This window comes from Pteropus alecto, unplaced genomic scaffold (genome assembly GCF_000325575.1).
Source record: "Pteropus alecto unplaced genomic scaffold, ASM32557v1 scaffold179, whole genome shotgun sequence".
In the NCBI taxonomy this organism is placed as follows: domain Eukaryota; kingdom Metazoa; phylum Chordata; class Mammalia; order Chiroptera; family Pteropodidae; genus Pteropus; species Pteropus alecto.
The window spans coordinates 1,143,802-1,168,608 of record NW_006442112.1 but is presented as its reverse complement, the minus strand read 5'-3'; the positions used below and the strand labels follow the sequence as shown (position 1 = coordinate 1,168,608).

The 24,807-nt window shown below is 36.3% G+C and overlaps 1 protein-coding gene across 2 annotated transcripts in view; it reads right to left on the bottom strand.

The window, feature by feature from the left end:
• PCDH19 (protocadherin 19) overlaps positions 1 to 24,807 on the bottom strand; it is a 109,314-nt gene that overhangs the window by 44,167 nt on the left and 40,340 nt on the right. The window contains exons 3-4 of one of the 2 annotated variants that reach the window (XM_006920707.1): positions 10,622 to 10,680; positions 4,395 to 4,567 (exon numbers count right to left, since the gene is read on the bottom strand). In XM_006920707.1, coding sequence (XP_006920769.1) covers positions 4,395 to 4,567; positions 10,622 to 10,680 — 232 coding nt within the window. The remainder of the gene's footprint in view (positions 1 to 4,394; positions 4,568 to 10,621; positions 10,681 to 24,807) is intronic. The other variant, XM_006920708.1, reaches the window with a different exon arrangement.

Genomic DNA, 24,807 nt, shown 5'->3' with positions numbered 1-24,807 from the left:
CACAACAAACATGTTAAATAATATTCAGGTGATGAAACTAGCAAATAAACAAGATTAGTAAAATGCAGAAGAACCTACACTTCCAGAAATAAAGCAATCATATCACATTTGGGTGCATTTGGATGTGAAAGGCAGATAAGTGTTATTGCAAATTTCTGTGTGTTGCTTCCATTTGATATCAATTAGCATGGGAGGAAAACCAATTCAGTGTTGCAGTGAACTCCAATTTAGGTGCATATTAGAGCAATTAGAGTTATCTTTTCAGCTGATGAATTTATAATCAATAATTCAAATCATAAAGTAAGAGAGATTGAGTGTGACTTGAAACAAATTAGTTGGGCTGGGGACTAGTATGTACAGTTCTAGGACATGATCTCTATAAGCCCCAATTTCATACCAATACTACATATTTGAGCAAACATAACGGGAATATCCACATCTTTACAAATAGTCATGAAAAGAAGTACAGAAGAGACAGAAGTCCATTAACCCTAGCACTACTCAACTCAGAAATAACCCTGATAGGAAGAGATTCAAGCTCCATGATACCCTCAGTTGTACAGCAAACCCATGAACTTCTGGCACATCTGACCACCCTACTTGTCAATTTCTCTTCTTAGAGACCGTTTGCAGCAATTTCGTGAGACAAAATTCTTGTCCCTGCCAGAGGTGGTAAATAATCCAAATAACTCAAATTCAGGGAAGGAAGGCAGGCATTGGTTAAAGGATTTGAGTATGACTCCCAAACTCAGCACCAAATCACCTCAGAAACCAAACCAGCTGGTAAAATCTGCTGAGTGACAACACATATTTGTTCTCAAGGAACTCTGAGAGCTACAGAGAGATAGCATTCCAAAAAATGTCACATGCCAATAGAAAGTATGGGATAAGGAATTTTCTTTTTTTATTAAAAATTATTGGTTTGACATTGGTTAATAAAATCAAGTAAGTTTCAAGTGTACAATCCAACAGTATGTCATATATATATGGCATTTTCCATCACCTTTTCTGGGAACAAGAGCTACAGTACTGGGGACAAATTGAGACTTATTAATTTAAGGAAACTGCAGATGATAAATCATTTTGTAATTCAGTCACCTGGCAACCAGAAAATTTAGCTCAGCCAATTCATCAGCCTACTGACCTGGTTTTAGGCATACAGAGTAATACCAGGATATATAATAATCCAGAAAGCAGAGATTCTTGTCATTCCTTCCTATCTCCACCTGCACCCAGATCACAGATGTGTTTGGTTGGGGCAATAAAAAGCAATCAAAACACAATCTAGAGTCAAGTGGCTAAACCTCTAATTTTTGCCCTTGGAATACAAATGCCTTCCAGACATTCTCCTTACTTGGTTGAAAACAGTAATTCTGTGTTCCCATCTCTAGAAATATTCTCAGAGAAGAGTTACTGAAAATTAAGGAATGTAAGCCTTTACTCTGAGAATCATGAAGCCCCCTTGACATTCATGATGAGTAAAGTTACATTCAGCTAAAGTTGTAAGACCAAAGCCCAAAGAAACTTTTGGCACAGGCCCCAAGTGCCTCAGAAAGGGAGAGCAAATATAGTTTGTACCTTTTCCTCAAACACTGGAAACACAATATTAGCTCATTGAACAACTTGTTTCTGCTCAAGAAAAAAATTAACAGATGCATAAAATTATCTTTATTTTGAGAACTCTAAGACTCCCCATCAATTGTGTCCACATATGTGCAAAGAAAAATTCTGTGCTAATATCCAAATTAGAAACATCACAGAGAGAGCTACAGACATAAAATCCAAGGTGAACCAAACTTCCCAAAGCAAAGGTGTAAGGTACACTCTATTGGGTATCTTTGGCCCAACTTTGGAGTTCTTCCAACAGAATCAGAATAAATATCATCAGGATCAGAGTTATTCTGACAAGATCATTGTAACCCATGCTCTTCTCCAAAGACATCCACTCAAACTTCAAGAATAGTTCAGCTCTGGAACCCCCAGGCTTTCAGGGCACTTGGGTTTGAGATGACCATGACAGTACCAATGAACTGAAGAGACCTTGAATTGTTTTTTTTTTTTTTTTCCTCTAGGAAACTTTGAGACTTTCAGTGACAGTCAGAGTCCAGAGAAGATTTCATTTTTCCTCCATAGCTTACTAAATTGGTAGTCCTCAAAAGGGCTACATATCATATTGTTGCCTCAAAAGGACTACATATCATATTGTTGCCTCAAAAGGCAACAATATCATATTGCCCTAGAATAAATCTAACTAGAACTATTCTAGTTAGAATAGTTACAAGATCAGACATTTTCAGTAAATTAACTCAGTGCTTGCCTTTCAACCACTGTGTCTTAGGATCAAAGGAAAAACTTTCAATTGTTGAAATTATTGCTGTTGTTTGAGGTAGCTAAAATCAACCCGAATGACTTGGTGAAACAATCTAGGTGGCTAGCCTAGAGTTGATTTGGGATACAATAATTAAGTATCATTATGGAAAGCTCAGAAGTACTACAATATCCTAAGGAAGAGTCTGAGATGTAAGCAATACCTGAATTCTCTTTGTACCTGAATGTTAATAATTCGACGAAATTGAAAAGGACAAACCCAAGGGTTGATTTAAGGTTCAGCCACTGCTAGAATAATGGAAACAATGAAGATACATACATGTAAATCGAATATTGAAAAAAATATATATATGAAAGTGCCAAAATGGAACAGCAAAAAATTTGTGTGTGTATGTAATTATCATCTTATATGTAGGAGAGTCTTGGAATAATGCCACACAGTTGCTTTAGAATACTCTCATTATTATACAATCTGTAAAATTTATATATATGATATATCCTATTTGTAAAGAACATTCCCTCAGAAAAACTAGCTGCAGTCCACTGATACTGTTTTCCTAGAGAAATTTGACAAGAAATTAAAACAGATGCTGTTCTAGCAAGGCATAAAGTGAGAATCAATTATGACTATTTATTTTCATAAAGTCATTTCATTTTAGAAAGCATCTAACTAAAACCCTTTCTGATAAAAATAAAATAGCATTTCTTTAAGACACAAGAACAGTAAATGATACATATCAGTCTGTGTCCTGTGACACATTGCTAACCCTCTGATAATTAAGTAGTCTTTTTTTCCATCTTAGTCTTAGTAGGGTTGCCCAGAAAGTATATTATCTCTGCGGATATCACCACTCACCAATTAGGGAAGGCAGCAGTGCACAATCAGTAATAACCTCTCTGTATTATAGACTTTGACACTTCAGTCTACTGGGGAGGGCGTGGATCAGACAATTTAATAAAATGTACAGTAACTAATTTTTTCCATGGAAACATTTTGTTTTGTGGATTGTGCATTTTTTTTTCTTTTGGATTCATTTACAAGACCAAAACAAAAGCATTTAGTGCTGTTGACAGTGAAATGAAACAGCTGAAGACCAGCACATAATCACCATATTTTGTTTTCTCATTTTTAAGTGTTTTAGCAGTGGGGCTTCCAGTTGAGCTTGTGTTTGGCTTCTCTCAAGACATAGCCAAGCATTCTGAAACTTCACTGAGCCTAAACACTCAGCTGAATTCATAGTTCTTAATTGAAAAAGACAGGCTGTTCACTTATCATGTTTGCATCAGTAAAACACCGAAAATGACATTTGTGCCCAAGTACATCTGAACATTCTGCCTTAGCTGAACTCTGCTGTTTTTATACCCTCTTACGCATAACACAGTTTTAAATAGCTCCTCCTGATAAAAAGACTCTTCTTCATACATGAGGATGCTACTCCTGACATGTACTTTGAAGTATGCACAGAATGTTATACTGAGTCTGTCATTTTTTCTCACCCTGGTCTCGCCTATGACCAATGGCATGCATTTGTGTGGTAACTAGAGATTTGGCATAGCAGCCCCATAAACACAGAAGGAAGTCTGGTACTTTCTCTTCTTAGTAAAAAGTATACAATCTGTGGTCAGAGAAAAGAGTCTCTCTGAGTAAAGTTAACCAGCCTGATGTGAAAATAAAATCCACTATTTTGGTTTCATTAGTGCTGTGTTCTATGCAACTCGATTGTTCAGTCGAATTCATGTACTAAAGCAAAAGGAGGCATTTATTCCTGGTGAGAAAGCATTTGCTCATTTCCTATGTGCTCAGTGCAGTTATTATTGAAGAGAATGTATGCAATAGATATGTAGCCAGCTTTTAAAATGCCTGAACGTTATGCAATCCTGGGGTATCCACCCAGGGAGGATAAAAAAGAATCTGGACATCTCAAAACCCTGTAGAAGCTGCTGAAGCATGAGCACAGGACACATCTTGACAACATACTCAGTACAGTAAAGTAGTACAGTGTACCTATGAACATTCTTGTTTCTTTGGAATCTATGGTTGTAACTTACATCCAACCAGCCCTTACCATGATCAGGCATCTGAGATCCCATAGAGGTCACACTGGTGTTCAGCACATCATTGACAGCAGTATCACAATAGAGGCTCCGCTGGATGTCATGCTCACTGTCAGTCTGGTCACTCTCCTCATGTCCGCTATCCTTCAGGCTGTTGCCCTCTAAGTCCTTGAAGGTGGAGCTGCTGGATTAAAGAAGAATGGCAATTTATAACTGTGATAGACATGATTTTTAAAATCTTTCAGAGCCAGGATGATGTCAGCTCTGTGGTGAGGCCAACCATGACTTAATTGTCCAACAGCATAGAAGGAAGAGAAATTTCTGTTTAAAGATAATGGAACTTAACATGCAGGGAGGTTCCCTTTCTTGGATGCTGATGCAGCTAATACTTGCATTCACTTATCTTCAATGCATTACTACAGGCACGGCAGACGAAGCCACAAATCTGAAACAACCACCTGCAAAGAATATAATCATTTCAGAAGGTTTTTTCTCTTATATAATCAAAGTAAAATAATAATAGTTAATATTTACTGAGATATTACCATGCACGAGACACTGTCCTAAGTGCTAACCATGAATTAACTTTTTAATCATCACAACTCTATAAGAGAAAGGTATATTAACAGATATGTAAGCGAAAATATATTAGTAGATATTCTCACTTACAGATTAAAAAAAAAAAAAACAGAGGCACATCGAGGTTAAATAACTTGCACAATGTCACACGGCCTGCAAAAATATAGCAGAACCACAATCAAACCCAGGCACTCTAGCTCCAGAGCCCGGACCCTTAACCACTATGTATACTGCCTCTCCAAAGATGTCTACTAATCAACTATAAAAACTAAAGTGGCAGTAATTGAGGTAATGCAATTAAAATCAAAAGGATTATCAGGATCAGAGAACTCAGGTCAGTTTTAATTGATAAAGACAGAAGGACGGATCCAAAGAAAAAATGGAGAGGTGGGAGGTGAGAAGGGAGAGCCTTGGTGCATGGAAGATAAGACAACAGGGAGAAAAAGTGGGCTCTAATAAAACCATGGGTATAATTATCCTAAGAGCATGAAAACTTTTAGTTCAAGAGTTTGTGGGTAAATTTTTCTTGCACTTGTTAAATCAATCCACCATACAATGCACTAAGCATACTATCCAAAAACCCCACACCATTTCTCAAGAACTAGATAATAATACATAAGATATATCCATAGAGGCCCCATCTGCTATTTCTAATACTTCGTATGTCCTGACAGAATCTGCAGCTGTGCTACACCATGAACCATAAATTATGCATCTGAAACACCTAGTGAATGGTGAATCCATTCCCTAGTCAGTGAGGAAGCAGCAAAGGCATATTCAAGAAAATGTGGTGTTGTCTCAACAAGGAAAAGGGGCACGCTTGTGAATTAGGACAAGTCCCAGCAGACCTACTTTATCTCTAAAAAGGGAGCCCTGTGGAGATGACACTGAAAATTCACTTGATCTGCTCAATCTTGAACATCCACAAGCCTGGTTCTCTGAGGCTATTATACAAACACTCAGTACATATGATGAATAGCTATACCATGGACACAATGGATTCATTGTCATTCTCCAAACTTGGTCAAAAGGAATAACAACAGATTTTTAACATATGACCAACCTAGATGTAAAATGCTCACTGCCCTGAATATGAAAGAAAAAATCAAAGGGGCAGTAACTGGAAAGACATAATTATAAGAAAATGAAGTATAGGAGTGAATGATTGACCTGTTTGCTAATTATTTTTAGAAAGGATAACTGAGTATCAACTGTATCAAAACTAATATCACTCAACAGGGCGACTTGTTCAGCTCCTCCAAGTTATGTCATGCAGCTACTCAGCCCTGTGGACCCACCAGGATGAAGTTCTATTAAAAAACAAATCATCCTATAACTCTTATGGTCAAGAAGACCAACTGGAAACACACTCTTTAAAGGTGGTCACCATTTCTTGCTTTATGGCACAGATTTTGGGGCTTCTTATTAATTCTAATCCCACAGCTTGAACAGATTCAAAGTTTGTTTTTTAAGAAAAAATGTTGGTCCATGCATTCCCGCACCTTAGGTAAAAGAAAATGACCTGCCTGAATGATATTACTTGTTTCTACATTTTTACAATAAATGTTAATTTTTCCACCTGCATCAAAGGTATCTGAAGCATATGAAAATTTCTTTAGTCCACAATACAAAATTGTTACTTTAAGCCAGAGAATTCAACCTGAATTGACTTCGTTGCAGAAGTTGCCAAAACTCACTTTAGATATATGATGCTGAGGGATATAGTCTAAAGATGATGCAATTAACCATCTCTTAGAGCAAAGTTTCTCAATCTTGGTACTATTGACATTTTAGGCTGCATAATTCTTTGTTGTGGAGGGCTACCCTGTGCACTGCAGAATGTTGAGCAGCATCACTGGCCTCTACCCACCAGATGCCTATAATGCCTCTCCCAGAAGATACAGCCAAAAATGTCTCCAGACATTGCCAAATGACCCCTAGAATCACTACTCTAGGTTCTTTAAACTCTATTCCTGTGACATACTAGATTTCTAGACTACTGTGAAAATAGCACTAAACTTGGAGTCATTAAAACAAGTGATAATCCATAGTCTGCCATTTCATCTATGGGACCTTGATCCTGATAGCTGAGGTCTTTCAGCCTTGATTTCCCTGTCTGTAAAATACATTTGCTGAAACCTCCTTCACAAGGCCATTTTTAGGACTCAGTGAGACACTGTTCACAAAGTACCAGATATACATAAATGTTCAATAAATGATTATCATTTAATCTGATCATTATCCCATATGGTAATGGTTTCATTACCAATTAAATATTATGTCCATAGTCTTTTTATAGGATTAATATAGGAAATATATATTTAAAGACAATTTCTATATCTTCCAAACACTATAGTCAATGTCTACTATGTTCATTTCTCTTAAAATTCAAGAACAAGAAAAAAAAAATTTCCTGTCAAATAAGTATTCTTTCTTTATTCAAAAATGAGGCTATATGTCCTGGTATACTTATCATTTTGTCTTGACTTCTCAAAAGCTTCAAGGTAAATATAATGTTTAATTGCAGTGAGTTGGATACCAAGGATCTCTATGTAGCTCCTCCTAATTGGTTTTGGATCCACCTTTTAAAAATTTGATTACCTATTTTTTAATTTAATTTGATTATTAGTTTCATGCATCTGAATATTATAAATCACCTCAGGGATTTAGATTTTTAGGTATAAAGAAGAGAATAATAAAATAGTGAAGGATTGACTACTAGCATCTAAAGAATTGGTAATGTGAGTAAGAGAGTCAAGCATTCTTGAAAGAAAAAAGCAAACCTTGCAATAGTTAATTCTTTTAAAGATCAGTTTGCCCATCTGACAAACTAAGTACCACTTACTCTAATCCTGTAAGGACATTATTGGCTTAATGAATGGATTTGCGTAAGGCTGTTAAGACTCCATGAGCAAGATGCTTCAAATTGTAAACTATCCTGGCAAATGTCTACTTACTCAAAACAAATAGCAATTTATGCCAGTCATTTAAAAATGCTGATTTCACTTGCTTTATTACCTGTGTACCTCTTGGGAGACAAAAGACTTGTAAACCAACTTCTATGGGACAATAAATTAGGGGTACCTGTTTGCAATGATATTGTGAATACAAATGTTTCTGTTACTAGTCTGGTAGCCAATGGAAAGACGAATTTGTTTTAAAACAAATTTTTTTTGTACTAGGAGATTTGTACTAGGAGAACCCCCTTCACCTCTGGCTTTCCATTGGTTTGCCCAGGTAGATAGATATAAGAGGGAAAAAGAAGTCTGCATGTAAGCAGTCTGGCCAAGACAGTTAACTGCTGGGGAATGCCAAAAGAAGGGTCTAAGAAGCATCTTGGATGAGTAGAAAGTAAATAGAGAAGAGAAAATGGATAGGAAAAGAAGTTCTCAAAGTTGGCCCAGAACTGAATTGGGATTCAAAGAAACAGGAACTTGATAGTAAAATTAAAACTGATAATCAGATTCAGAATTTCCTGGCCTGGAGCTTTTTCCGTGCTTGTAAATGGATCCTCAAGAAACCACATATGGCAAAACCACTTTCAAACATCACTGTGAACTATTTGAACATGGTTTGCAGGGTTTTATCATCTGATGTTAGTCACCACTCTTTTAACATTTTCCACACATTTTACATTTAAAAATGGTTAGTCTCCAGAAAAGCATAGCACACAAGATTCTCCAGATATTATGCTTTGCCTAAAGTCAAATAATCTCATAAATTCCAAGGCCTTTGTGGTTTTCCAAAGCCCTCAAGATTCCATAAACAGAACCTAACAAAAAAGTGTGTGTCCCTGAGCTTTCAGATGCTTCTTCTTAATAGAGGCGGTACCTAGTAAAAAGATACTATCTTTGATTTCGGACATTAGGAGATATTTCCACTGAGAGCCCATTAAGTCTAGGTTGTACCTTTTGTGTCTATGTGTGTAAACAAAAACATATAGAGTAATTAATCAAAATCAGAAGTTTTTAGTGAGTCCCAAAGCTGCTGTGGTAATACACGTATCCAAAAAGCAAAATGTTTAAACATAAGTTTTTTCATCTCAGTTGTCTGCCTTGTATATTAGATATTCTGGGCTTCCCTGAGATGGTGAGGGTGCCCAGGAGTCTTAGCTCTCTTGCATGCTATGAAAATCAGGCTCATGCTATCAGTTTAACCTGATTGTGGAATTCCCAGGTACCCAGAGCTAGCCCAAGAAACGTGTGAGGATAAGGCAAGTCCCCGTTTTTTAACATAAGCTTTAAAAAAGGAGCTTTGAAATGATAGTTGTGAAGCAGAAAACAAAGCAGTTGCTGCAAAATTAATCAGCACACATAAAGAGGGTGTTGTTTTTTCCTCTAAAACAAATTGGTAAGATAATTTTGCATTCCTCATCTTTTGTTTTTATTCTGTGTGCCAAGAAAATATTCAAAATGGATTCCTCCCAAACCCTCAAAAAATGTCTAAATTATGGTATGACTGTAATACTAGGCTATCCATTTTCAGATAATTAACAATTATCCCTTAAAGTCACAAGTTATTCCAAACCAATACAGATAAACCTAGCATGTTTTCAAGGGTTACTGCAGCATCATTAAATAAACTTGATATGAATTAATGTCGTTTATACATCAAGCTAGGTTACTCTTCAAATCTTACTCTTCTGGTGATGTAAATTTACAGAATTAGAGCCAGCAAAAAAAAAAAAAAATAGAATTCTCAGGTTTTCTCTACTGCAGTTCTAACATACCCTGCTTATATCTGTATTTCATTTCTATTATTTTAACAAACACATTCAAAATTCAATTTTAGCTGCAGAATAATCACTGGACCATCCAAAAGGATATTTGCATAAAGCAGTAATAAAGGCATTATCTAAATGGTCTAAATGGTCTAAATGGGTTTAGCTACACAAGAAGTTCCTGCTTTGCTTAGTTCTCGCTCCTTAGAGAGCTCCCTAAAACCTTTGTCTTGTCCCCATTGGGCACCTTCTTGCTCACTGCACTAGATGGAATCTTCCTTGGCAGTAATCAGCTCTATATTCACATATCGTTTGGCTCCATGAATAAATGAGTTATGACCAATCACACAAATCCCAACTTTGAATGCTTCATTTGAATCACTTCTAAATATTTTTAAGAAGTGTTGAATCAGGAAAAGTTCTTTTCTTTCCCTCTTTCAACTACAAAGATTTTTAAAACACAAATAATTAGTTTATCTATCATTAAAATATCTTTAAAATAATTTCAAAATTGTCAAAATAATAGAAATCTTGAAATTCACTGAAGTCCACATGAGAGATATTTAAGGCCTCTCTAAAGTGAAAAGCAACAAGAATTTTGATATCAACATGATTTTGAAAGTATGTTTTCTAATATTAGATTTCTAAACCACCACATAAAACTGTATTTTAATGTGATCCCAATTTTATTTTTTAAATTTGTTTATGCATACATCTTGATGTAAAGAAATACGATAAAATGTCAAAAGTGATTATTTTGGGATAGAATTACCAGTGATTTTTATTTAGCTTTTTATGCTTTTCTGAATTTTACAAATACTCTACAATAAATAGACAGGCAAACACACACACAAAAAGGCATCATTAAAAATTTAACCTGTTTTACTTTTTATATTAAACCAGGCTTAGTTGTAAAAATAGGCAAACGAACCAACATACCTTTTGATTAAATGGGCTCGGCTGTTCACATAGTTGGAGTCAAAAGAATAGTTTTCAGTCTGCAATGGGGAAAAAATTAAAAAGATTACATAGATAATTCAAGAAAAGAGCTAAACTGTCCTACTTAGGGGGAATTTTTCTACTGGGCAAGAAGCAATGAATAAATCAGAAACCAAGGGCACAGTGAAGCAATGGCCTAAGAGATGCCTGCCACCTCCTTAAGGTGGGGTACTGTAGAGGCAGCTCTCATCTGCAAACCAAGATGAACTTGACACAAACATCCCCTAGAATATGGCTGGCTATTGACCATGCAACTAATTCGAGGAAGATACAGCATGAACCACAATCTTTACAGAAACTAATTGCTTCCCATTCCCCAGTGAACACAATTCTTTGCCCATCAAAGAATTTGTTCAAAGGTATTTTTATTAGTAGTTCAAAGATATTTTTATTAGTAGTAGATAATTAACATGTTAAACACTTATTCCATAGATATAGAAATACAGGCAAGGTAATCCCCCACTGTGGATTTAAACTCTGCACTTTTCTTTGTTTTAAGATATTTAACTCAGCTCTGATTATGCAGGAAAATCTTCGTTTTATCACAGATAGAAAGGCAAACAAGTATTATGCCTAAAACAGGGTGAAGGGCAGTCCACAGGGGGTGCCAAAGCCTTTCATGTGAAACATGAAATTTGCAAGCAAACTCCTCTCTCAGCTCCTATCATTAAAACACTACTGTCTAATCTAGTTACAGTAGACTGCCTGAACCCCAGCTTTACAAAAGCAAATGCAGAATACCTGCCAGATGAAAGAGATAGGAAAACAGTTTATGAATACCCAGAGGTTACGGAGATTAAAGGGGGACAAACTTAGAAGGTAGGAATGCATGGAAATATCAACAATGATGTAATTGAAAGTCCTAGTTAAGTGGATCTTACCTCCAACAGTAAAGTATCACTCTCACTGAACCATTGTATAAACTGAAAAATGCCCAAACACATCTCCACCTGCCATTCTACCAGAAATCCTCACTATTCTCACCATTTTTAGGGCCTTCTGAAATCAGTTCAACTGAAAGTGCCTGGAAAAAGAAACACAATAGTTGCCTAGCTAGCAAAATAGCAGAACCTTTCAGAAGACTACATGTCAGGCATAAACTGTGCTAGGTTCTTATGCAGCTTGTTTTTAAATTAAATGTATTGAGGTGACATTTGTTAATAAAATTATATAAGATTCAACTATACAATTCAATGATACATCATATGTATATTGCATTGTGTGTTTACTACCCACAGTTAAATTTCCTTCAGTCACCATATATTTGACCCCCTTTACCCTTACCTACCTTCCCCCTCCCCTCTGGTAACCAATAAACTGTTGTCCGTTATGCAGCTTTTGACTTCAAGGAGCTCACAGTTTGGTAGAGAAAATAGGACAAGTAATAGCAGATTCAAACAAGCAACCAAACAAGCAACAGTCAGGGTGAAGACCCTAAGTATCTATAGTAGGTTGGGGTGGGGATGGTGACTAGGTTAGGGAAAGGAAGAGAGAGTATTGAGAAGGAAACTAAATCACACCATTGTCCTGTACCTTCTCAAGTATGTTCATGCCTGCCACTTGTCCCCTATATGAAGATGGGCTGTGTAATAGCCACTCACACTGTTTTTGTCTAGAGGATAAAATCCCCTTTAATGTAAACCACAAGTAATTTTGCTATTGGAAGGAATGAGTTGGGAGAGTAAAAATCAAAAAGGTCAGTTCATTTCTAATTTGTTCATAAGAAAATGAATGTTGAAATTGTTGAAAACATAATTACAGGAGGAAGAGGCAAACTTGAAGCTGCATTGAGAATGCAATGCTAGAGGAAGTATTGCTAAAAGAAGTTATTCATCAGTCAGGCAACCAACAAGCATTTCTTGAATTAATTTGTTCTACCAACGTAATAGGCAAAAATGGTGTTGGGTAAATGCACTCTTCCATGAAAGTCAGTACAACACATAATTTAGCAAGTAGAAGTTCCCCACCCCAATAAAAGCATTCCATACAATAAAAACAGGTAATTGATTAAGCACTCAGGAATTCATTTGTTAGTTTTACTGTGCAACTTTGGGCAAATTACTTAATTTCTGTGTGCCTCACTTTACTCCTCTATAAAATAGGGATAATGGCCCATAAATCCAAAGGGGAATTTCAACTGCATACTTCATGACTTATGGTGGAAATCATGAGTCATGATATCCTTTGCTTCCTAGAGAACCTGATACCCCAAACAGGATCAGCAATTTGACCTCACACTCAAGCAACAAAAGAGTAGCATACACACATTCCATCTCAGCCTTGAAACTTACTAAATCATTTTCTCAAGAAAGTTAATAGACACACAGGTGCAAAAAAGCAAATTAAGATGATACTGGCTTTGCAGAGAAAGCATATGCAATATCCCAAGATAATGTCATGTTAAAGAAGCCAGTTTTCAAATAGAATATTTTGCATAGCTTTGCATATGAGGACATCCAACCTGTGTGCACTATGCATCAGATATGGAGCTCTGTGAAAACATGACCTCCAGGCATGGTGCCAGAACCACACATTTGGGCAAATAAGAAAAATCTTACTAATTTTATCCCTGGTAATTGTACTATTTATCGTCCTCAGGTAATAGTATATCTCACCATGAGGATTCCCACTTGCAGGCACTGAGTTAAAAGAAGAAACAGATCTAGAAGACTTGTTTGCGAAGACCTTAACAATTCTCTTTCCTTGGTTCTGGGATACAGATTGGTTAACCTGAGCAAATATGTCAGGCAGGATGTGCCACTGTAGGTCGGAGAGTGTCACTGAAGCTTATCACCTTCCTATCTTTATTTCTCCATTTTTTTTTTTTACTCAAAGAGTAAGCTACCCATTTTTGTGGGTCCTGGCCTTCAAATGTAAATATTCCATTCCCTAAACCAGCACAAACCATAATGGGCAGATGCCCCATTCTGCATCCTCATGCAATTAGAAGCACTAGTCATAAAACCAATATCCCTATGCTGAATTGTCCATTGTCTTTTGCCTTTATAACCAGTTTCAAGCCTCTTTGTGAGGCATGTTGATTGGAGTTATGGATACAACCTATGCAACAGAATTATTCTATTTGTATAAAATATACTATTCTGACCTCATTAGTACTACAGTCCAAAACACTGAGCTAAGTGGCCATAGATGACATATTATGGATCTATGTATGCTTATATCAAGTGTTCTTGCTCATACTGATTTAAGATTCAAAGCCAACCTTTGTGTCTTGAAAGAGTAAATTTTTATGCTTCATGTGAAGTAAAAAATTATATTCAGACCACCCTGAAGAATGAAATAATCTTTTCTTAATAAATAGCTTGCATGTCTTAAACTAGTGGTTCTCAGTCCTAACTGCACATTAGAATCAACTAGAGAACTTTGGGGGTTTGTTTTGTTTGTTTGGTTTCTTTTTTAGACACTGTTGCCCCACTCAAAAGATTCTGAGGTAGTTGGCCTAGAATGGGGCCCAGGAATTGGTATTTTTTTAAAAGCTTCCCAGTTAATTCTAATGTACATCTAGAGTAGAGAATTTTCCTGAGCAAAGGACTCACCACAGGTTTTAACCTGATGTGCTGTGTTTGCTAAGGCAAGCCTAGCTATTTAGAAGATGACACCTCTGCTGTCATATTATCTGCCAATGTCATCTCAATATAGGATACAGAACCACAGCAGAAATATACTTTTTTAAGAAATAATAAAAGAGTTTTTCTTTGTTGCATGAATATATTGGTTCCTGGTTAGCCTTATTTAATCAAAATCTGCTTGACATTATTCCAATCCCTTCTCTAAGTATTCTAAATGGCAAATAATGTGAAACATTTTAAAGGGAAAATTTTCTCTAAATGTCACATTAATTTCACTAGGAAATGTCCCCATCTGTAATGAGACAGCCAAGTTAACCCAGGAACACAGGCGAAGAGACAAGAACATTTGTTTCTGAAAAACCTAATTTTGATATTAAAAAATGGGCCTAGAAAAAACTTTTATTTCCAATGTCAATGGTAAATAAGAATCACATTCCTACTATTTAATATGTTACTCCCAAATCCTTTCTCTAATTATAAGTCTTTATCCTAGGAATTCAGTAAGGGCAGCCTTCTCACTTGGCTTAGATTTAATAGAATCATGATTTTTTCAAAACCTAAAGAATAAATACTTCTAGATAGCTGAATGTTTTAGATAACTTAGATCTTTCCCTTGTAAGGACTAAAGCTTTAATTTAAAATCCTAACCATTCTGCCTTGTGTCTAAAGCCTATCACACAGTTATTGGTTACTTAGGAGTATCTTTATGAACATAAATCACTATATACCATGCAGGTTTTGCCCATACATTCACTGACCCAAAAGTGCTGTGTTTTTGAATTTTTGCCTTTAATTTCTAACGTATGTCCCTACTAACTTGCTATCAAACACTCAATATTGTTACTTCTCAGAGCCATTAGTATATCAAAAACAGCTCCTCTTCCATTTTGAGTTTGATACTTCTACTCTATTGTGTTCTTGGAAGCTATTTAATTATATTTGTTAGACTTGTCTAGAAAATAAGAGTTCATTTCTGGACAGAGATCTGAGATGTTGCTATTCTAAGAGGGAAATTACATAATCTTTAATATAGGCACTTTTGCGTAGTGTTTAGGTTTTGGTTGTTTGTTTTCTCCTGCTCAGAAGTCTTTTTTGCTAACTACTTTGTATTCCTATCTCCTTCCTGGATATACAGGGTTTCTAGTGAGACATTTGGGTGGGTGGTATGTTATTATGTCTCTATGTGAATAAGTCTGGCACATCAGAAGTCAAATACTTTCATTTGTCAGGCCCCCCAGGTACCAGGATGCCCTACTTTAATTGTCATTTTGCATTACTTTTACAGCTCACTGAATTTTGCCCTAGTCTCTTGGAAGAGAGATTTTCAGCACCACATTTATCACCAGGAGAGACTTCAACCCTAAGGAGAAAGAAGCCCAATAAATGCAGATATCCAGTACTAGAATCTTTGCCCAGTGGCAGAAAACCCCAGGTCATTACACAAAGCTAAAAAAGGTTGCATACACTAAGATTAAAACAGCAGTTCCTCAAATCTTTAGGTTTTCATTTGAAAATGAACAGCTATTTTAAATTACACATTAAAAGTCTCATAAAACTGAAAGGCATTCTAACTGCAATCTGCTAATAATTTTTTTTTAAGTTTTAATTCTTAGTCATTTTAACAATATAAACAAAACAACTGAAATCCCAAATCGGATGCACGGCAAAGTGATTTTTAAATGCCAGTCCTTTATTTAACTACTGACATCTAATAATGATAATTGTGCCTATTGATCAATGATGAAAAGACCCATAACCTTTTCTAAAAGTGATTGCTATTTTAGATGTTCAAATGGCATCTTCTCACAAAGGCATTTTTAAGAAATAAATTGACAAATGGCTTTTTCTCACTTCCTATCCTCAACACATAAAGATGAAAATGTAAATTCTATTATAAAAATAAAGCCAATGTGCCTCCAGCTAGAATGTATATTCAAAGATTCATCCATACAAATAGCAGCAGCTGAAGCAAGAATTACTGAAGATGGAATAAAAGGAACCATCCCCAGAGCTGCCATCACTAGAAAGCTCATATTTACCCTGAACTGGAAAACAAGCCAAATACAGTGCCACTGATGGTTGCTTACACACACCCTAGCCATAATTCACTCACACACACACACACACACACACACACACACACACAGAGTTTGACTACAGTGAGCAATGCAGTGTAGGGCGGCGACCTGGATTCCCTCCTCATGTTTGTCACTGACTCATTGATAGCCTTGAATAAATTACTTTATCCCCCTTGAGGCTTTAATTTATTCATCTATAAAATGAAGAGAATAACCCAAATGATGTAAATGCTCCTTTAAAGCTCCAAAAATTCTAGGATTCTAAAACAAAATGGCTCTTATTAATTCATCCATTCAATAAACATGCACTGAACACTGAGGAAGAAAAAAAAGGCCCACAAGGAGGTCATAAACTAATGGACCTCTTAATCAGAGATAGTTAAAACATCAGCCATTCAGAAAAACATGAGTCACACACAGATTGACACATATTTACCTGCAGATACATGCACATACTTGTATACAGGCTACTAAAGTGCAACTTTGAGAATTACACTTCTACTTTATAGAGCTAAATGGCAGCCTAATGGCTTGATGAAGGTAGGTGACTCACATAGGAGAATTTGGTCTTTATATTTGTTACACATAAGAACCTACATTATAAGTACAGAGAATTTCCCTCCCCTATCAAATGGGTTATAAATTTCTTAAAAGTTCTTAGAAGTAGCTCATGGATATATCCCTTCACCTCCATTCCCACAGCCTTCATCACCTTGTGCCACTGTTTCCTCATCTGTAATTTACCTTAGCCCATTCTGCAAAATGCTATGTGGATAATCTTCCTCACCCATCATTTTCATCACAGCACTTCTTTTTTAAGGATTCAAGGAACCATTGCCATGATTCTTTGTTGGATTTAGAATTAAATCTAAATTAAATCTTCAGTTGAATAGTTATCCAACACAAGTCTTTTACTTTATCCATATCTAATTTCCCTCATTTCTAAATAGCTACATCACTGATCATCTCACATTGTTTAGCATTTTCTCAGTGCTTTATGTATAGACTGTGCAATGTAGTTATGTATTTCCTCAGTTCTATAATTATTTCCTTGTAGTATGTCAGTTCATTCTCCAACTGGACTGGAAGCTCTCTTGCCACAACACTGGACACTTAGCAAGTATTCATGTAATGCATCAATGAATGACCAGAGAAGAGAAAGAAGTTAATAATGAGGCTACTTATCACAGTTAAAGCAGATACAGGAAGTACCTTCAGAAAGTATCCATTCTGCACACTGTCGTCTGTAGTTATAATTTGTCGTCTGTTCTCACTCCCAGTTATTACCTTATAAATACACAGTAGTCTGGATATAACTACCAGGGATAAAGTTATAAAGTTAGGTGATTTCTGCCCACTTAATTCCATCAGTCCTGCCATATCTCTGGGAATGGCAATAGTGACACAAGATAGTGTTTCCAAACCAGAGTAGATAAAAATTCTGTAAGAAGATAAGGCTTTGCCATATTGGAGGCCTCTGAGTCACAGATTGACAGTGTGGCAGCTACCTTTCTACAGGTAGAAGAGAACTCTGTGATTCCAGTGGCTTTCAAGACAAGGCTATCAGTGGGAAACACAGGCCATTGGGTTAATACCTAACAAGGCAAGTTGAAATAGTTCCCTCTTGGTGGCCTTTTATCATCACTCTTAAATTTCACTGACATCATTGATGTGGTCAGAATACCTAGAGATGACAAAGGTGGCCTAGGAAAAGTGCTTTTCTCTGCTCTCATCTTTGATTGGGTCAAAGTCATGCCTTTTGAAGAGCAACCCAGTTGCATATGTTACTACAAACACCTCCTTGATAAACCCTAGCAGCTATCAGGAATCCATGCAATTCAGAGACAAAGAGCCTGCTGAAAGACCAGGCTAAGCACCACACCATTAAATAGATAAGCACAGGCTTCTGAATAAGAATCTGGGACCCTTATCTATGTTCTTCGTGGGACATAGTGTACTCTAAAATTGTTTGCTTATAAAAAATCTCTCAAAACAGAAATAAATTCACAGATAAAAAGAACAAATTGATGGTTTCCAGATGGGACAGGGGTGAGGGGATGGGTGAAAAGGGTGAAGAGATTAAAAAGTACAAACCGCCAGTTATAAAAACAGTCATAGGGATATAAAGTATACTGTAGGGAATATAATCAATAATATTGTAATTACAATACAGTATCAGATGGGTACTAGACTTATTAAGTATAAAAGTATACCTATATACAGCAGGGGCCCCCAAGCCCTGGGCCACGGACTGGTACTGGTCCGTGGCCTGTTAGGAACTGGGCTGCACAGCAGGAGGTAAGCAGCAGGCCATAGAGCAAAGCTTCATCTGTATTTGCAGCCACTCACCAGCATAGCATCACCACCTCAGCTCCACCTCAGATCATCAGGCATTAGATTCTCATAGAAGCACCAGTCCCTGGTGCCAAAAAGGTTGGGGACCACTGTGTAACTGTAGTATATATACCTAGTATATAACTAGGTATATACTTCATGAGGTATATAAATGTCTAATCACTATGTTGTATACATGAAACTAATATAATATTGTATGTTAACTGTAAATAAAAATAAATTTAAAAAAGAAAAAAGAGTAAAATATAATCTAGATGTTGTTTGAAAAAGAAATTGTAATATATATTAGAAAGATATTTATATAAATGTTTTAAAAGTTTTTTTTATGAAAGTTCTTAAATTGAGGGTTTTTGTGTACTCTTAAGAAATCTGTCACAACCCACAAGTAATAGATATTCTCGTAGTAACTTCACAGTTTTTCTTTTAAATTTAAATCTATAATCCATCTCATTTTTTTGTGTGTGTGTATGAATGGAATGAAGTAGCGATTGAGCTTCTTTTTATTCCATATACAGCTAAAATTCTTACAGGAATATTTGTTTTAAAAAGACCTTTATTTCCCCCCATTGAATTGTCTTGGTATCCTAGCCATTCGTATTTAATTGTGAAGCAATAAAAATATGGACATGAAGATCCCTGTGCATTGGCATGATGTTTTGACCAAAAGGATTTGCTGTAGGGTAATTGGCTATTAAGACACCTTTTTAATTGATGATTGTCCTAAATGTCAAATCCATAGGTCTTAATTCTGGGGTCTTCTGGTTTCTTAAGGGAAAAACCCAACATCCTCTTGCCTAGTAGTATAAGGCTAGTTTCAGATATTCTAGGAGCTAATTAAGGGAAGAGAAAATGGGGAATTTGCCATTCAATATGAGTTATATTTTCACTTTGCAATTTTTCCCTTTCTCTGTGCCTGATGAATCAGATCTATTTGGTTTAATTACACCAAGGAATAAATCTTTCATCTTTCTTTGGGTTGGGGGAAAGATCGACACCCAACTATGAGGTGGGAAGTATTGCTCTAACTCTTCTTTAACAGATTTTTAACCAATTCCCATTTTCAGTCCACATTATTACTTCCACCTGATTCTTCAGCCTTTCCAAGAATCTTAAGGACTACAGAGTTTGTTTATTTTTGTTGTTTCCCTTTGTAGTTATGGCTTACTCTGCAAAGTTCTTGTCATTCTACTGTGTTTTTGGATATTATGTAATTGTGTTACACAAGTCTCCAAATTTCATTGAAAATGAAATTTCTATTTAAAAAAAAAGCTTTCAGGAACCAGTCAATGCCAATTCTACATACAAATGCAAAATCAACAAAACCTCAGTGTGGGTAAAAGTAGCTTAAGAGTAAATAAATGACCAATCCAATCATGTGAGTCACAATATATCAACCCATATAAACAAAATTCAACCTAAGAAGTAAATAGCTATTAACCACATTTGCCAGTGATACACACCCTGGAGTCCATCTCCAAATATGTAGCTATAAGACATTAAAGCTATTTTGTAGGCTCGGCGTGACTTTTATCCCTAAATATCAAAGTACTTTACAAGCAGGTGCCAACTGTTATTCCCTCCTTAAACAGCCAGGAAAACAAACACACAGGTTAAGTGCTACAGCCATATTAAATACTGACTCAGCTAGAATATGCCACAAAAACAAGGACAACAAGAAAAACCCCCAGGAACACTGTTCTTGGCATTATCTAGTAGTGAGATGGAAAGCAAACACAAGATAACAACGGGATAGTGATTAGCCTGCTTTATACCTATTTTTCTCAGAATGACCTTCTTGGCTACTTTCAGTGAATTCGTCAGGGGAGGATAATCTAGCAATTAGACAAAGATAGATTTGTCACACACTCACTGGAGGTAGTTCTGCAGACCTACCTGGAAGGCCCATCACATAGCCCAAGGGAACCAGGAATGAGCCACTTTTCTCCCTTCTTCCTTGGAACATTAGTGAACATTTTGATTTTCCTCTGGAAGCACTGGAAACCATCTTTGTAAGGTGACTTAACATGACTAGGGATGACTTATGAATTAGCTACAATTTCAGAAGCTATGATTTGGTAAAACTGGTCCAAACTGACAATAAGAAACCAATATAAGGCCTCTCACAAGCAATGGTACAGGGATCCTCAATATGAGCTCTCCTGAATTCAGCCAATCAGTGAGACTTTCTGGCTTAGAGAAGGCCCAGAACCCTCAGGACATGAGCTGTCCCATTCCTTTCTGCTAAATTTTATTTTATTGGTGCCTCAATTCTCTGTTATTTAGCAGTTATGTATTCCTGACTGCCTGCAGAGTGCAATTTCTATTGAGCAAGCCTTGTTTACTGAAAAAGACTTAAAATATGTGGAGGGATAGTGGCAGGTGGCCCTGTTCCTGTGGGCCAAAACAAAACTCCTAAATTCATTTCCAACCCTAATCTCATTATGTATATTATATATCACTTAAAACCCAGTTGCCTCCACAAGATTATTTAAGAGTGAAGGACATACCATTCTAAATTAATTTCTCTTGTACCAGCTCGTTGCTCAAACCTGTAATATGTAATCACACCAAAAAAATCAAGTGATATGCCATCTTAGAAATATTGAATATGTTGGCTTCTAATATTTATGTTTCTAATTAGATACACTATAATAGGTCATTTTCTTGTTTTTGGTCAATGAAATCCTCTGTAGTTCTATTTTGGTACAGCTATTGTGGTTACTGACGTGGCAAACAGAGGGTGGAGGTGTCCTAGTTCACTGGAATGCACAGAGTCAAGGATGTGCACACACAGCACCCACTTATATTTACTGTCACAAAAATATAAACATTGTTTAATTTTGATTTTTTAAGTTCTAATTAATGAAGCACAACAAACATGTCTCAAAATCGGACTCCATGGTTGCTTAACATTGGCAACCCTCCACCTATGAATGTAGTTTAAATAAAGGACATTTGGTTCTGTTGAAATTATTAGGAGCCAAAGGAAATCCACTCTAGCTTTCAGTTTCTAGTGACTTAAACAAGCATTGCAGCTAATCAGCGTTGGAGGCAAGATAGAGTTTACACTTCGACATCACTTCCCAAACCATAAATGAGAAGCAATAGGAAGAAGATTTAAGAAAGTAATGAAAATGTTTATTCATTCTCTAAAAACCCCTACCTGTCCTTCCAAATCCTAATAGACTCTCATTTTATGCTTTGTAGGTTGTAGGGAAGGCAGCTTAGAATTCGACCTCTTTTGAAAATAGGGATTAGTCCAAAGGCTGTTATCTGACATAAGAATGCTGGCAACTGTGCACAGTAAAGTCATGATTACATCTTGCAAAGTGGCTAATATTATCAACAGCTTGAAATTGTCAAAGTATTAGAAATCTATAATGCAGTTACACAATGCACACACACACAAAAATTACTGGAGCACCTTGCATTTATATGGAAACTTTTACCACAAAAAATTCCAGAATGTTTAACGGACTATTATAAAAAAGTATCACTTCCCCCCACAACTGAAACACAATAGTCATTTTGCACTGGTAACAGTAAATAAAAAACGATTTCAAGAGAGAGAAAAATTACTAAACCTTAGAGAAACCATAAGGGAAAGGAATTTTTCAGATGGGCAGAAGACAAATATTCAAGTTGGAAACTGAGGCTGAAGGTAGCCACATGTTCTCCAGAGCTCACTGCACAGAACTGAAGAATTTTGCATCTCATCCAGCTAGCAAGATTTCCGCAAGGTACTTAATGACTTCAGTGGAGCATGTGCCTCCTGTTAATATTATTCTGAAAGGTGAATTAGCATTTGGAAATTGACACAATACACAAAAAAAGTATTTTTTTTTTTTGCCTTTTAACCAACATTACCTAATTAGTCATCCTGCTACCATTATGAGCTAAATAAATATTATTAACCTTATTAATGGCAGGACAGAACAGGTTAAGAGACCTGGCCTCTAATAGAGAGAAGCATTGTCACATATGTGACTGGAATTCGAGATTTCTCACTTTGAGTCCTAGGCCACATCACTAAGCCACACCTCTTCAGGGTTCTGGAAAATGCAATGAAATAGACATAATTAGGGCTGGCTGACTGGGTGTACTATTTGGGAGAAAAAAAAATACCCTAGCCTGCTTAAACATGACAGGCTCAAGGATGGTGAACACAACTAGAACAATTTCCTCCTGCAGGAAGATTAAGAAATAATGAGGGGAAACATCTCACTCTCCCGCTGCCATCAGATTCCCAGCAGCAAAACCCAGGAACATTTCCAAACTTAACTTTCAGAAAAAAATTAATGCTGTCAGAAACAACACTGTACTGTGTCAGGCAGTCATATCCCTCAATCTGCGTAGTTGATTTCTACCTTCCTTTCCCCACACTGTTCACAGTTTCCTCTCTCCTCAGCTTTCTCTTGGTCAGTTTTTAAATATACTTAGACAACTCTTTCTCCATTCACTCTTACATATGTCCAAATCCTTCCATCAAAAGAAACTGGCACACTCACTCCTCATCCTGGTCTGCCCAATACTGTGTCTACATGATAACAAAGAAATATTCTGTTTAGGGTTAAACCAATACAAACATGTGGACAGTCATGTTTTAATTCACACAGTGTATGCACACACAGAGAGATACACACTTTATAAATAATTTTTGTATCTTTGTGTCTTAATATTTAAAAATGCTTGTTCCTGGTAGACACAGCTTTGCTTAGGGCTAAAATTTACCCTGGTGATTATTTTAAGTTTAAAATCTTAGAAAGCGTCCCAATACAGAGCCTTCAAAGTGAAAATAGAAAAAGTTCTTACTAGCTGTGTGACATTGCAGAAATCACTGAACATTTCCAACCCTCAATTTTCTAACCTATAAAATAGAAATAATATCTGTCCTAACTAGCTTATAGAATTATTATTGGGATCAACTAAAATATGCTCAGGTGCTTTCTAAAACTGTGTATGACTAGAGAAATGACAGGTCTTCTGATTATCATGTCATGAACTTGATTTATCTTAAATACTTATTTCTATTTCCAACTAAATTATCATAGAATATTACGAATAGTTTTCTTTCCGAGATTTCCCACTAGGATATTTTTTTTAAATCTCATTCTCTTCCATCTGTCTTTGTGTTTGTGTGTGTGTGTGTGTGTGTGTGTGTGTGTGTGTGTAAGAAAGAGAAAACTCAGCTTAAAAAGAATTAAAATGACCTCACACCATCAGAAATTATGTGAAAGACAAAATTTGAGACATTTTAAAGCCTTTATAAACTAGTTTTCCTTCGCCCCATTTCTTTCCTCTGTTATGATTGAACTGTCACAGAATCTTTCTTAAAAAAAAAAAAGGAAAGAAAGAAGAAAGAAAACCTCATCCCAGGGTTAAGTAAAGCACATTAGCATGCATGCTTCAGAGCCATCGGCTGGAAATGATCCATTCAAAGGCTAGTGCAGTCTGTGGATAGAAAACAGGGTTAAAGGACTAAGAAGGCTTGACCAGGGCCTTCTAAGATCTAAAGCAATAAGAGATTTCAACTCAGGACTGCTTTGGAGCCTGACTGTGTGTCCATTCTACCATTTCTGTAGAGCTGTGTTGTCTAAAAGCATAGACATATGTAGCCATTTAAATTTAAATTAACAAAAATAAGGGTAAAAATTTAGTTCCTCAGTCACAGTAGTCACATTTCAAGTGCTCAACAGGCAAACGTGGCTAATGGCTACCATATTAGACAGCACAGACATAGAACATTTTTAACAACACAAAATTCTATTGGACAGTGCTGCCTTAGAGCAAAAGTATTGGCCTTTGACTCAGGAGCCTCTAGTTGTAAAATGTTTCCCACGTGGTGACCTAAGAAAATATAAGGAGCATAGTTATGTCTATCACATCATGTAACACATTGTTGCCTATTCATCACCCTCACTAGGCTGGAAACTCCTTAAGGGCAAGAATCACATCTTTAATGTCTGTATCTTCAGTGCTTGTCACTGTTCCTTGCACAGAGCAGGTGCTCATCTACTGTTTTTAATTGAATAACAGTTGATTTTAGGAAGAGCTCACCTTTCATATACTGAATCAGAAATGTAAGATTTGCAAAGAAAGATCT